This window comes from Megalops cyprinoides, chromosome 18 (genome assembly GCF_013368585.1).
Source record: "Megalops cyprinoides isolate fMegCyp1 chromosome 18, fMegCyp1.pri, whole genome shotgun sequence".
Classification (NCBI taxonomy): domain Eukaryota; kingdom Metazoa; phylum Chordata; class Actinopteri; order Elopiformes; family Megalopidae; genus Megalops; species Megalops cyprinoides.
The window spans coordinates 874,957-890,211 of NC_050600.1; the positions used below are offsets into that span (position 1 = coordinate 874,957).

General features: G+C 48.2%; 3 protein-coding genes across 3 annotated transcripts in view; 2 read left to right on the forward strand and 1 right to left on the reverse strand.

Moving 5' to 3' along the window:
• The first annotated feature begins 444 nt into the window (after window positions 1–444).
• Window positions 445–6,658, forward strand: ttc5 (tetratricopeptide repeat domain 5). The gene is made up of 10 exons (XM_036551107.1): window positions 445–516; window positions 1,345–1,477; window positions 1,751–1,962; window positions 2,518–2,668; window positions 3,442–3,533; window positions 4,073–4,129; window positions 4,349–4,495; window positions 4,938–5,152; window positions 5,683–5,827; window positions 6,378–6,658. The coding sequence occupies exons 1-10, from the start codon at window positions 451–453 to the stop codon at window positions 6,495–6,497; spliced, it is 1,338 nt and encodes a 445-aa protein (XP_036407000.1). The 5' UTR covers window positions 445–450; the 3' UTR covers window positions 6,498–6,658.
• Window positions 6,659–8,152: 1,494 nt separating this feature from the next.
• LOC118793112 (E3 ubiquitin-protein ligase CCNB1IP1) lies at window positions 8,153–10,189 on the reverse strand. The gene is made up of 5 exons (XM_036551112.1): window positions 10,121–10,189; window positions 9,270–9,568; window positions 8,759–8,905; window positions 8,398–8,560; window positions 8,153–8,310 (listed from the first exon to the last, which is right to left on the reverse strand). Exons 2-5 carry the CDS (start codon window positions 9,564–9,566, stop codon window positions 8,153–8,155), a joined length of 765 nt encoding a protein of 254 aa, XP_036407005.1. The 5' UTR covers window positions 9,567–9,568; window positions 10,121–10,189.
• A 1,687-nt stretch (window positions 10,190–11,876) lies between these two features.
• Window positions 11,877–15,255, forward strand: part of slc7a7 (solute carrier family 7 member 7) — a 14,707-nt gene continuing 11,328 nt past the window's right edge. The window contains exon 1 of the mRNA XM_036551104.1: window positions 11,877–12,087. The gene's annotated coding sequence lies outside the window, so the exon portion shown is untranslated. The remainder of the gene's footprint in view (window positions 12,088–15,255) is intronic.

The window sequence follows — 15,255 nt, forward strand, 5'->3', positions numbered from 1 at the left end:
TATGTACTGCAACCCAACCATAGTATCCCTCTCTGTGAAGTTCTCGACTGACTGTTCTTAATGAAACGGCTTCCTCGCTCCCCAGGTTGATATTTACAGTGAACGGATTCAGAGTTGCTCGCCTGTTTTGCCTTGCATCTCGAACCAATGCAGGGACATCACAATCATGGAGTATGTGCTTTTGACCACAGTTGTCCCTAGCTGATGATGTCTTTCCCTCAGATTTCCATGCTAGCAACCACCTCCTGAAACATCAACAACTTTAGCGGTCTTATTCACCGAAGCTTCAGCCAAACGTGCACCAACAAACACCTTTCTTTCGGAGTCATTGACATCTCTACATCGCCGCAGGATCCGCAGTTTTCCTCCTGGCCAGCAGGCGGCAGCGTCGCTCTCGCTGAAGGCTGAACCCGTCGCAGTACTGCGGCTGTCGTCACCCGGCCTGCGAAGATGGCGGACGTAGGCATGGAAAGTGACTCTAAAACGGCGGATAAAGATGGTTTACAGAGTCAGAAGGTACTTAGAATTGCCATGTTACGCCATGCAGACTCGTATTAATTGCGTATGTCGCAACAGTCAATGCATGCGATTGATTCATGAGTTCATACCGAGATATTTCTGCCGGAATGGTGTTTAGCCAGCTAGCTACTCTTCAGTTATTCTGTCATTCAGATCAGTTAGCCGGGCAGATGTCCTGTGGTTCGTTACTATAACAACTAACGATCGCTAGCTAGCAAGCAAGGTAAATCTAACCTTTACTGAAGGGAAAGCTCAACGATTTTATTCGATAAAACACAGTATTCTTTTGTTTTAACTCTACTTACATCATCCTTTACTAAGTTAAAACCACTCCTCCTAGTATGATTTATTTAACTTGAATTTGCTTTAGAAGCGTTTGGAAAGTCACGATTTCACAATATTTTAGCAGTGGAATTGAAATGTTTATGTCTACCAAGAGCACAGTACTGAGACAAGTGACCTCTTGGTAAAGTTTTGTATTGTATTGTAAAATTGTTGTTCAATGTGATCAGAAGGTACTGCACAAGCAGATGAAATGTTATATTAGTATTAGCCTACCCAGTAGCTGTGTTCTGTGTTGGGGAAAACATAAGGCATTTTTGGTGCTGTTTTTTACAATGTAAATTATACATTGTGCATTAGACTCATGCAGCTTTAGTTTTATGTTACTGCCTGAAAGCCAAGGAATGTACTTACACGTGCACACAGTGTAGAAATCTGCAGCAGGCTGAGAATAACTGCACCCAGCTTTTTACTTAATGTGCATCTTCAGTCTACCACACACAAGGTGTCTTTGTATTATTGCCCTGTCTCCCTGTCCTGTAGGAACTCGTGGACCAGCTCTTTTATTTCAGAGACCATTACTTTGAGACCCATGGAGTAGAGGATGCTGGGAAAAAGCAGAGTGATGTCATAGAGGAAATGGAAAAGACCCTGAAGAGACTTGAAGAAAAGGAAGGTGAGTGTCAGAGACTGCCTCTTACTTCAGGCAGGGTGTTATGAGACTGCAGTGACACAGCATTCATCTGTCTTCCTTCTTTCTCCCTCTCTCTCTCTCACCCTGTTTCTCTCTCTTTCTCTTTCTCTCTCTCTCTCTTTCCGCCTCTCTCTCTCTCCCTCTCTTTCTCTCTCTCTCTGTCTCTCTCTCTCTCTCCCCCCCTCTCCCTCTCTTTCTCTCTCTCTCTCTTGCTGCCTCTCTCTCTCTCTCTCTCTCTCTCTCTCTCTCTCTCAGAGAGGTACAGGCACAGTGCAGAGTATCTGCTGTTGCGAGGCCGGTGTCTGAGTGTGACTCCGGGCTTCAGCGAGGTGGCGGAGGAGAGTCTGTCCCGGGCGGTGAAGCTGGACCCTGGGCTGGTGGAGGGCTGGAACACCCTGGGGGAACAGTACTGGAAGAAGGGAGATCTGATCGGGGCCAAGACCTGCTTCACCGGAGCTCTGCAGCAGGTGAGGGGGCCGGGGGACCAAGGGGGCGGGGGACCGGGGGGCCGGGGGGCTGGGGGACCAGGGGGGCAGGGGGCCGGGGGACCAGGGGACCAGGGGGCATGTAAAAGGGTCCTTAGTACTATGAAGACGGAATATTATTGCTGCTTCTTATGTAGTTATTGCAGTGTGAATGCAGCTGGTAGATTGCTATACTAAGCATGAGTATTAGGCTGATGTGTGCTGTGGTCCTTAAAAACCTACAAATAAATTACAGATTCTACTAGGCTTTGTCAGTCCCAGAGCTCAAAGGGTGCTCCTTATGTTGTTAGCAACCAGTACTTCCTGCCTGTCTTTAAACACACCTGTAACACCGGCAGCTTCATACTGCTGCTCCTCCTCTACTGTACTGCTCTCATGCATGCATGAACAAAACTGGTGTTTCTGTTACATGTGGTCAGAAGTGCCTGGCCTGCCTGTGGGAGAATGCTCTTATTAGCACAAAGATATTTTTAAAGACGTTGATAGATGTGATGTACACCTCTCCTTTTTTCCCTCTCTTGTCCATCCTTCTCTCAGTGTAAGAATAAAGTGTCCTTGCGCAGTCTATCCATGGTGTTGCGGCAGCTGCCAGCAGGGGGCGCTGATGAGCACGGCCAGCGGGTGCTGGAGAGTGTGGACATGGCCAGGCAGGCAGTGCAGCTCGATGTGACTGACGGCACGTCCTGGTGTGAGTGAGTGGGCGGGATGGCAGGGGCGGGGCCGAAGGGGGGGGGGGGGGGGTGGCAGACCGTGGGTGGGGTAGGGTTTGCACAGGGAAAGCTTGTTGAATGATCTGTACGCAGAGAGGGAAACAGTAGGTTAGTTTTGGCAGTGGGGGCTTTGAGGTAGTTTGTAGTTCAGTAAAGGTGGGGGTTAGCAGTAGTCACAGGGTGATGCAGGGGGTGAGGGTCATTTTGGTTATGGGAGTGTAATGGGTATTTGTGTTATGGGAGGGTGAGGGTAATTGAGATGTAGATTCTTTCTGTAGGGGGTGGTTTGGAGAATGGGGGCGGGTTGGGTCTTTGGGGGGATAAGGGGTATTTTTGTTATGGGAGGGTGAGGGTTATTGAGCTGTAGATTCTTTCTGTAGGGGGTGGTTTGGAGAATGGGGGGTGTTTGCGGGGATGAGGAGTATTTTGGTTATGGGAGGGTGAGGGTTATTGAGCTGTAGATTCTTGCTTTAGGGAGTGAGGGGGTTGGGTGTTTGCGGGAGTAAGGGTCATTTTGGTTATGGGAGTGTGATGGGTATTTTGTTATGGGAGAGTGAGGGTTATGGAGCTGTACATTCTTTCTGTAGGGGGTGGTTTGGAGAATGGGGGGGTTGGGTGTTGGGGGGGGTGAGGGGTATTTTGGTTATGGGAGGGTGAGGGGTATTTTGCAGAGTGGGGAGGGGGAGGGGGGGGGGGTTGGAGTCAGGGCCTCTGGAGCAGATGAGAGTATCATGTGATGTTTGTGTTTCAGACATTCTGGGGAACGCCTACATCTCACTCTTCTTCACCAGCGGCCAGAATCCACAAGTGTCTCAGCAAGCCATGAGTGCCTACGCCCAGGCCGTGAGTGCCAGCACACTCACACACACACGCACACACACATGCACACACACACTCTCACACACACACTCACACACAAACACAATGACACACACACTCACACACACACACAGACAAACACACACAAACACAATGACGCACACACACACACACACACACACACACTCACACGCACACTCACTCACACACACACATGCACACACACACTCTCACACACACACTCACACACAAACACAATGACACACACACTCACACACACACACACACACAGACAAACACACACAAACACAATGACGCACACACACACATGCACTCACGCACACACACTCACGCGCGCGCGCTCACGCACATGGACACACACACTCACAAACACAATGACACACACACGCACACACACACACAATGACACACACACACACACGCACACTCACACTCACACTCACACTCACACTCACACACACACACGCACACACACAGACAAACACAATGACACACAGACGCGCGCACACACATGCATGTAAAATATTGTTTCTGTGCTGCAGGAGAAAGTGGACAGAACAGCGTCCTCCAACCCTGACCTGCACTTCAATAGAGCCACGGTAAGATCGCCGTTAGTCTGTCTGCATGTCCCTCACTCCCTCTCCATTATTCTCTGTCCTCCCTGTCTTCCTAATTCCCTCTCCTCTTCCTCACTACTTCCTCTCTCCTCGGTCTTCCTCTGTTCTCCCTCTCCTCTTCCTCACTACCTCCTCTCCCCTCGGTGTGCTGCCTGTGTTACCCGGGTTATCTGGGTGTAACTGTGTGTCTCTGCCTCACAGCTCTTCCAGTATGAGGAGATGTATGGCTCTGCACTGGCTGGGTACAGCCGTGCCGCTGCCCTGGACCCCGCCTGGCCGGAGCCTCCGGAGAGAGAGCAACAGCTTCTGGACTACCTGGAGCGGCTGACCACCCTTATGGAGAGCAAGGCATGCTGGAACAGCGGAGGGCACACACACACACACTCACACACACACATACACTCACTCACACACATTCACACACTCACTCTCACACACACACACACACACACACACACACACACACACACTCATTCACACTCACACACTCACTCACTCACACTCACACACACATACACACTCACTCACACTCACACACACACGCAGGCACGCTCGCACGCGCTCATACACACACACACACACACACACTCACACACGCAGGCACAAACTCACACACGCAGGCACGCACACACACACACACTCACACACACTCACACACGCACACACACACACACACACACACACTCACTCACACACACGCAGGCGCACACTCACACACACACGCACACACACACACACACTCACACACGCACACACGGTGACTGAGGCTCCTGTGTTGTGTGTGTCTCAGGGGAAGGTGAAGGCGCGGAAACTGAGGTCCATGCTGTCGTCTCTCAGCGATTCGGCGCTGGGACCCTGCTCCTCCCCGCAGTACCGCGCTCCCTCAGGCCGCACCGGAAGCCTGGAGCCCCGGTGCCTGACTGGCCTCTCGCACGGCCACAACCCTGGGGTGGCCGCCCTGGGGAAGGTGGTGTTCAGCCTGGCTCCCGAGGGCCGCATGGCCTTGTAAGTTCAGCACATCAGCAGCCTTATGCTCTACAGTTCTGCCTCATTGACTGTCTGTCCACAGTTGTGTTTTTATGGTCCTTCAGTGCCAGTCACTCTAGCGGCTTCCCTTCTGAAGCACTGGCCCTGACACGGCAGTGCAGCTCACATGATGTGAAACTGCATGTCACACATTATGGGAACGGTGAACCCGAGTGGGGAAAAAGAGGAAACGGCAATAAGAAAGCATTTGCGTCTACGTCATGATAAAAGTATGCCAGGCACTGTGGCGCAAGCAGTGATTTTCAATGGTGAAAAACGGGAAGCGGTCTTGCCTCACAGCCAGTGTGTAAAACACTGATTTGCTGAAGTGTCCCGTCTCCATGGCGCATGGCAATCACGCTCTGATTCACGAGATCTTCAGGAAACGCAGCATTGCAGTGCAGGTCAGGCAGCTTTTCCAACGAAGGAAACTCCAGAACATTTCCCTGTTGTGCTGCCGGGCGACGGCGGAGCAAGCAGGTGTGTAACAGGTGTGTCCTCTCCGCCAGCACCTTCGGGATGGTCGACAGGGAGGAGGTGTGCAGTGTGGTCATGGTGTACAACACAGCAGACAGCTGGGGCGTGTTGATTGGCGACACTGTGGTCATCCCCGAACCCCAGGTCAAACGCCACAGCGTCGCACACAAAGACCGGGTCAGTATCTGCTCTCTCCCTCACACACACACACACACACACACAAACACACAGATACAAAGCAGAGTCTACAGTGACAGCATTTCCTATCGCTGTTATTTGTATGTATGTACATATATAGGGAGCTCAATACTTCACATTAAATTTAAAATTATATTTAGAGTGAATGTGCTTCCTTACTAATTCCTAGAGTAAAGTTAAGAAACCGGGGTCATTTTAGATTGTTTCATAAAACAAATGGCTCATCCTTTAACCCCGTCAGGCTCAGGTGTCTCCTGCTAGAGCTGTCCTCCATCCCCTCTCTCCCTGAAACTTAGTTACCCTCTGATGTGACTGTATGTGTGTGTGGTGTGATGCATTGTGCTGGCTGTGTGTGTGTGTGGTCTGATGCATTGTGCTGGCTGTGTGTGTGTGTGTGGTCTGATGCATTGTGCTGGCTGTGTGTGTGTGTGGTCTGATGCATTGTGCTGGCTGTATGTGTTTGTGGTCTGATGCATTGTGCTGGCTGTGTGTGTGTGTGTTTGACTCGTGACTCGCTGTCTCCTTGCAGTCGTTTGATTTCCGTAGCATCCGGGTGGACTCGCCGCTGCTGCTGCTGGTGAACGGGAAGAGGCAGGCAGCTCGCAGCCAGAGTGCCGCGTCCGTCAGCTACAGGCCCCAGAGCGAGTGAGCGGCTGCTCCCACCGCGAGCCAGAGCAGGGCAAGCTGCACTGCCTCTGTGGAATGGTACAGTCCGAGCGCCCAGCCAGCGGAGGGGGGAGTGCGAATGTGAAGGGCCAGAAAGAGTGGAGTCAGGGAAGGGGGAAGGAAGAGGAGGACAGAAAGACAGGAAGAGGAGACCCTGGGTGAGCTGGAGAGGGGTGGGAGAGGAACGAGGAAGAGAAAGGGATTGCTACCATTGTAAGGGGATAAGTGAAGGAGCAGAGCAGAGTGTAAATATTAGTTGTGTTTCATATTCTGTTTGTACATAAATATTCTTTTCTTTTTGTGGTTGGGCTCGGCTGCTTTTGAAAAATGGTCTGTGGTTGATGTCTGAATTTTGTTTTGATGAATTAAATAACATGTTTCTACTCTGCTGGTCTTTTTCCTCATTTGATAATATCACAGTTTTTGTCTGTTTTAGAGAAATGCAAACATTACCAGAAACAGGAGCAGACGGCCCCTGACTGCTCACTGATAAAACATCAGGAGTAATAAATGAACTGATCCATTAAGAATCCCCCCCAAGTTTGAAACTGAGATGAACAGGCTCCCTGTCTTTGTGCTACAATTAACTTCATGAAGATCAAAATGATCTGAGTGCCCAAGTCCCAGGGGGCACCAGAGAGCCTCTATCAGACTATTACATCAGTCAGGGATGTTTTGCGCCATAGGACTGAGACGTAGGCGCTTCCTGTTTACTGTAAGAAGCACAGCGGATTGGGAATGGGAAAGGCACGATGGGACTGCACAATGTGTTACGAGCAGATCTGTGACAGTTCTCAAACACTGCTGTAAATGATTCCCATCCTCCAAATCTTAACGTCCTATGAAAACACGGGTCTTGCTGTTGTTTAGCATAAATTTTATTTGAGTGCCACTTCGTTTTTCTCTGGAACACTTGGGCCTGCGTTTCCCTGCAGATCACAGATGTGATCCTGGAGCTCCAGGTCTCCACAGGGGTGAAGGCTGTTCATCGCCTGAACGCTGGGCACAAACAGGACACTTGAGAAAGCCTGTCCCACACTTCAGCTCAAATAACCTGAGCAACAGTGCAACAGAGTGTGCTTTCCTTCTGAGAGAGGGTTTCAGGGAGGGTGCAGTGACCAAACAGCCGCAGAACAGAGGGAAGATTAATAATTTAACATTTCACAGCCATCACTCCATGCAGAACTCGCCACACACAGCGGCCAGCAACAGTGATGGAACGTGTTGCAGTGTCGCAGAATGCTAGATCTTACTGCATTAACGCGTATTGCTTTGACGCCAGTACCTGAGACTCACAGGATGTTGGTGCATTTCTGTTATTGTGGGTTTCAGTATGTTAAGAAGTATTGGTGCTGGTTTCAGTGTTATGGAGTATCAGTGTTTCAGTTTGTTAGGAGGGTCAGTGTTGGTTTCAGTTTGTTAGGAGGGTCAGTGCTGGTTTCAGTGTTATGGAGGGCCAGTGCTGGTTTCAGTGTTATGGAGGGTCAGTGCTGGTTTCAGTGTTATGGAGCGTCAGTGCTGGTTTCAGTGTTATGGAGCGTCAGTGCTGGTTTCAGTGTTATGGAGCGCCAGTGCTGGTTTCAGTGTTATGGAGGGTCAGTACTGGTTTCAGTGTTATGGAGCATCCGTTGGCTGATCTCAGTGCTTCTTGGTGAAGGCGCGTGCTGTGTCTCGTGGCGGAGAGCTGAACTGGAAGAAGCTCTTGGCGCCATCCTGGTCCAGCGAGGAGAAGAGCCGGTCTCCATCACACCCCAGGAACAGGGGGCTGCCTCCAGGGGACGGGGGTCTGCCGGCACCTGGGGGGAGCCAAACAAGCCCTCTGTTTAAGCACAGACAGCAGCGAGTGGACACTGTGTAACAGAGCCGCCCTCTCTCTCTCTGACCTGTGCTGAACTGCACAGGTGCTCCACGGGCCGCCTCCCGGTCCCCCACCATGCTGCGCAGACGCAGTGTGTCATACAGGCCCTGCAGCTTCTGGTACTGCCTGTTCCTCTCCATCAGACGCTCCGACACCTCACTGTACTTACGCTTATAGTCCTCCATCACCTGGGAGCCGCGAAGGACAGAGGGACAGGAGGAGGAGAGGAGAGAGGGATGGACAGAGAGAGAGAGAGGGAGGGGGTCAGAAATGATGGTGCCTGGACTCAGGTACAGAGCAGCTCACTGAAGTGATGATGTGAGTTTAAATGCGCTGTGTATGCAGTCAGGGTGAAGAGGAAGCATGTGGGTGAGAGGCAGATGGACCTTCTTCAGTGATGAGATCTCCTGTCTCATGGAGTTGAGCTCCAGCTCTCTGCTCTGGCTCTGCTGGGACAGAAGCTTCTCCATCTGCTTCACCTGCCCCTCCGCTCGGGACAAGCTGTACTCCTGAAAGAGCCGCTCCTGCTGCACCTGAGACACACAGAGCCGAATTACACTGCGCAGTGACACACACACTCAGAGCTGAATTACACTGCACAGTGACAAACACACACACACACTCAGAGCTGAATTACACTGCACAGTGACACACACACACACACTCAGAGCTGAATTACACTGCACAGTGACACACACACACTCAGAGCTGAATTACACTGCACAGTGACACACACACACACTCAGAGCTGAATTACACTGCACAGTGACACACACACACACTCAGAGCTGAATTACACTGCACAGTGATACACACACACTCAGAGCTGAATTATACTGCACAGTGACACATGTGCTGAGGCATGCTCTGGGCTGCGCGGTGCTGTCTCACACACACCTGGTAGGTCCAGAAGGCGAGGGCGCGGCTGCTGATGTCCAGCACGGTCTCGGGCCGCAGGCCAGCCAGGACCATGGCCTTGTACTCCTCGGACGGGGCGAGCTCGGTGCGCACGATGTCCAGCTTCCCCGACAGGGCGGAGGAGCAGGCGGGGCAGATGGCGGGCGAGCGGCTGAACTCCCCCGAACCATGTTGGTCGCAGAACGCGTGCGAGCACGCCGTCACCCAGGCAAAGCCACTCAGCTTCGCCCGACACTTAGGGAAGTTACACAGCAGGGAGTCCTCACACACAGACATGGCTGAGAAAGAGACACACACACCATCACACACACTCCAACACACACTGTCAGCCAGGCAACATCACTCCATCACATACTACAATACAATAAGCAAAGCACTATGCGATATGGTCGGTAAAGAATAATTGTGAATTGTGAAATTGTGGCCAAAACTGTCAAGTTGCACAAGCTGCCGTTACTTATCGAACTCGTCTTAATTACATTCTCTATTGGTAGTCTTCAAAAATAAAAATTACAAAACAGTTGAATATTATTCATCTGTAACGAATCTATTTCCCACCTTTATAGTATAATGGTCAAAAATGGTTTACCACTATAAAAATGTGACATTCTTTGGAAATGAAGAAAGTAGGCCTATATGTCTTACATCACACTCAAGATCATTCTTAGAAGTTGCAACTCCATTAACAATACCTACAGCTCCAAATTCAACTTATGGTAAGATATTTACAGTGGTTTCACTCTATGTAAGGAAGAGATATTATTTTAATCTTATAAAACACGGGTCTTAGACCCCAAGTGACCATCACCATTGCTGAATAGCCTACTTACCCGTAACACTACCAGTGTTGCGCTGATTAAGCAGGTAAAAGACTTTTAACCAATGACTTCTATTCACCAAATTCAACACTATATACAATAATGTAGTCGAAACGTGGAATTTACGACTTTTCAGTCCTGTTTAAAATTATGTGAAAGTAGCAAATGAGTTCTTTTAAGTTAGCTAGGGGTAATTCTTGAGAAAAGTTACAAAATATCCAGAAATGTCTCTTCTTTGCATAGTCGTATGTATGATGCATTCAATAAATACTTACCGACTAACCCATAACATTTCATGTTACTTTTTAATGTAACCATTTATGTTACCCTCATTTTATGTTACTTATTTCCAAGCTAACTAACATCGTTTGGAAATAACTAGTGCTAACGTTGGTTAGGGAACGTTAGCATAGCAGTAAGGCGGCTAACGTCTGTGGACTGTAAGGCATAAATTAGTCGGAATAATTTTAGAGGCTAGCAAATATTAATTAATATTAGAGTACCAGTTAATTAAACGTACTAATTAATATAATTTCTATAGTTTCACACTAATTCAACAAACATAGCTAGTTAGCCAGCCAACATTGTGTCGTTCCTCACACGCTCGTTGGGGCTAATGTTAACGAATTATTAGCCAGCGACAGCAACTTCATACTTCGCCCTTTTCTTCTGGAAATTTTTGTTTATCTAATGTATTCTCTTACTCAGTGTGACATAGCATACATATCATAAATTATCATACATCGCTTGAATAGCCTATTTTTACCTGTACCTGTGAGTCAAAAATGACCGTTAGGATCTTTTCAAAGCGACCGCAGTTGGCGCAGGTTAGCTAGATGCGAATCGAAACTCAACGTTATCTAAACGTTACTTAAACGTTATCCGAGACTTGCTTTGGATATCAGCCAAAAACACAAGAAAAGCGGCTCTTAGCGCTAATTCCTGGATACTATCGAATATTTCGGAAACAGTGCCAAAGCTATCTCAGCGGCCAAGTCAAGGCACTATAAACAAATGACAGATGGGTAGGCCTAGTTTAAATTTTGCTTTAGGCTGCAGGAAGCCATCGTGTGTACAGATGCGTTTTGTTAAGTGAAATACAGCTATGAAATAAGGTTAAGCCTCTACAGAAAGGGATGTGTAGCACGTCTCGGACACACGAGTGCGCTGTACAGTGTATTTTCTTGATTCCTTTCTGTAATTTTATCCAAGCCTGTCTCTTCTTCAGATATACTGAGGTATATGGACATGAAAGGCGTGTGGAAAGAACCTTTAGCCTACATATAAGACCATATATAAATAGCCTACATCTATCCAACATAAACCTCGGTAGAAGACCAACGTTTCGGTACATTTTATACTGATCAGGGAATACTGATTAATTACAGTGCTATCGTTTCAAATGATCGGTGTTCCCCCATGAAATGGTTTAAAGCAGTTCTCAATCTGACGTAGGTTAAAGTACGTGGACATGTATCCGGTACCTCACTATGGATGGTCAGAAAATCTATGTCTCTATTCAGAGAAATGATCTTTGCCAGTAAAGCTTTGATTTTAACTAAGAAATTGGTAGCTAGTGGCACGGATTTGCTTGCGCTTCTGCATTGTGTTTTCAGTAGGCTACATCTTGATTTAGTGAATGGTCACTCTTAGCACTATAATACCGTCATTTACACGCACCTCCCCCTCGCGTTTCCTGCACCGGGACTGAAAGCAGAAGTTTATCAGCTGATCTGAAGCCACTGCACCTTCAGTCGGGTGGGAGAGACGGAGAGGGGAAGGCGCAGTAGCTATAGAAACAGCAGACCCATCGGCAGCGAAACGGGAAGCAGCAAGCAACTAAGAAAACCAGACGGCGAAAAGTCAACTGCTGTTTAAAAAACAACAATGATACTGTGACAGGCCGATAAAACAAGGGGCTAGAAGAAAAAAAAAACAAAAAAACAGAGGTCGACACAACGGTCACGAAACTGGAAAAGGTAAACCGGAGCATCAGAAGCCAAGTCAGCTAAATTTATTGACAATACCTGTGTTATTGGTTGCCATTGTAACTTAGACCAAAAACACAAATGTAGACGTTTTTCAGTCAGCTGGTTTACAGGTGTGCCGAAAACACGTGTGTCTTTGCCTCGGCCTTTCTGATGGTCACCTATTTAAGCATGACCACAAATGCCTTTATTTCTCACAAATGTTCTGTGCGCATGTGTTGATCATTTTATTCTTTCTCAATCCCACTCTGTGCTGATTTATTAGTTTATATCGGCTCTGATGAGTTTCCGCATCCCGAACATGTTCTGCCTCCGTTTGAAGACTAACATGAAGCAAATGTGAGCTTTATTGTTTAACTAAATGTTATTAAACGGCCATTTTACACCAGCTGTTAGTAAATATTTTTAACTGATTGAATTAATAGTTCCATGGCATGCTTGGTGTTGTAGACAGAGGGAGAGAGTGGACTGTGACCTTGAGTTGTGGTTTTTACAGCTTTTCTCCAGGAGTAGTTATCAGTGTTCCCTGAACTCTGCACTCCAAAGTTCTGCTCCTCCTCCTCCCCTGCTCCTCACGTGCATGTTCATCTGTGTGTCATCCTCACCTCCTGCCTCCCTGCATCTTCATGTGTCTCTTCTTCCCTCTCCCTCTCGCTCTCACTTTTTCCTCTCTCCCACTCTCCTGTTCTTGCTTTCTTGCCCTTTCTCTCACTCTCTCTCTCACTCTCTCTCTCTTTGCATCTTTCACTCTCTCTCTCTTACTCTTTCTCTCCCCCCCCCCCCCCCCCCCCCTCTCCCTCTCTCTCTCTCTCTCTCTCTCTCACCGCTGGCTGTGTAGTGTAGGGTAATGGTCGCAGTCCTGTGCAGGTGTATCAGAGGCACAGTCCTGTGCAGAGGCTTGCGTTCTCCTCTCTGAAATCCCCTGCACATGCAGAGGCTGCTCTGTTCTGACAAGTGCAGTGTAAAAGCTGTAGTTACTTAAAGTTTTGTGAAAGTTGGGGGAAATGCAAATTTGTATTTGAATACAGGTAATAAAACCCCAGATCCCTCTGGCTGTGACAGGCAGCTGTGTAGACGCCTCCCTTCCCCAAAGAGCAGGGGCCCTGTTTGAGCGGCCGGCAGTCTGAGGAACTCTGCGTGAACTTCATTCTTCTTTGAAGTAAATTTCCTTTATATCCTAGAAAGAGCAGCTCTGTCTCATATCCTGTCCTTGCTGGAGATTCATGTTTGACTCAAAGGCCAGGCTTTGCCCTGAACCAGCTTCTTATCTGTCACTGTGGTCAAACCGCTACCATTTGATCTCTTCAGGGCCTGATAGCACTGTTTTCTATGTGGGGATGGTGCTGTCCTGAAGCTGTTTTGTGTCAGTGGTAATCAGGGGACAGCAACAGGACAAGCTAGCTGATTTCAGTCATATCTTTAAACTTACTCAGAACTTTAAATCCAGATTGTTATACAGTCATATCTTTAAACCCAATCAGCCCGATCATATCTTTACACTCTGTCAGAGAGGACTCACCTGTGTTCTCCTCCAGTGCTGTGTTTTGATTGTTTTTCTTAGCAGCCTTATTCCTTTTGCTTACGCTACCGATCTAAACCACCCCACACATCACAGATAAGCAAAGTAGCGTTAGAACAGGCACACTGTGAACGAGAACAAAGAAAGGGAGGCAGGAAAACAATAAGAACAAAGCTCATAAGGAAAACAGCAGGCTGTGTTACCACACGCTGAGATGCAACAGGTCTGATTAGCGTGGTCTGTCAGTTTAGGGTGGAAGGACACAGCCTGCTGTCCGAGCATTCTTTCTTGTCACTATAGCAGATGTATTTATCGTCTGTGTGTGGGTTTCAGTTGAAGTGATTGCCAGAAACTAAGTAGGACTGGCTAATCAGGAGTGCGTGGGTCAGCGTGTACGAGCAGTTTTAGGGACAGGTTCGTCACACACCTGTGCTCACAGTATTGTTCAGTGTTACTGAGTAAGCGCTAACGCTGGCAGGGGGCTTGAGAAGTGAAGTCCTTGCAGTGTTCTGTTTGTTTTACTGAAGCCTGTGGTAAGCGCTAGCCTGCTGTTTGTGCTGTTAAATTGGAAACTGTGAAGATGTTAACACCATATACTTTTCATTAATCGCATCCAGTTACAGCCTACAGCCTGCTTAATATCTCCTCGGGTTGTCTTCAGCAGTTCCCACACTCATCTACTGAATGCTTCTCTGTCTCCTTGAGTAAACTCACAGAACCAATCAAAGTGAACTCACAGAGGGAGATCAGACTCACAGAAGCAGCGGGGGAGGGGATGGGGGGGGTCTCCAGCAGGTCCTCTCGCTGTGTTTTCTGCGTGCCGCTGTAACAGGGAGAGGGGAGACGGAGTTTAGCATGCCATTCACCTGTATATCAGCATCACTGTTGGAGTGATGTGAAGATGGAGCAGCGGGCGGAAAATGGTGTTTGAAATGGTGCAGGATGTTGTGGCCTGCATGGGGGAAATGAAATCTGCGTTTCCTTGATGGGTTCATCCTTCCTGACGTGCTGTTACTGGCAAATTTAAAAGATGGCTGTCATCTGTGTATGAATTAAACTGTGCAGATTAGATTAGTGTATCTTTGTATTTATGAACTGCAGACTTGCTAAGCTGGCATGCATAGTGTGCTCACAGCAGGGGTGTTTCTCAGGGTGTCATTCAGGATTAAAGTGCTAAAATATAAGCCCAGCACGGGGAGTCTTGCACTGGGACTCCTGAACTGGGAGTCCTACACTGAGAGTGCTGTGCTTCTTGCAGTGGTCGTCTCTGTTGCTCAGTGGACTGTGACTGAGAGCGTTTCTATAAATAACCCCCAATTATCCACTGCCTCTCTGAGACCTCCATCAACAGGTGATTTCACATCACATTCCAGGAAACTCATTAGACTGTCTGGATCACTGCTGCTTGCTGAGAGAGGAATATGTGTGTGTGTGTGTGTGTGTGTGTGTGTGTGTATGTATGTGTATGTGAGCATACATGTGTTAAGCAATATTACAATTTTTCTCCCATCATATGTTAGTGAAAAAGTGGGCACTGTTGTTGAACTCTTGGACAAGGTACTTAACCAATATTGCCTCAGTAAATGTCCAGCTGAGTAAACAGATAACTATAAAACTGTAAGCTAGGTAAGTCCCCTCTC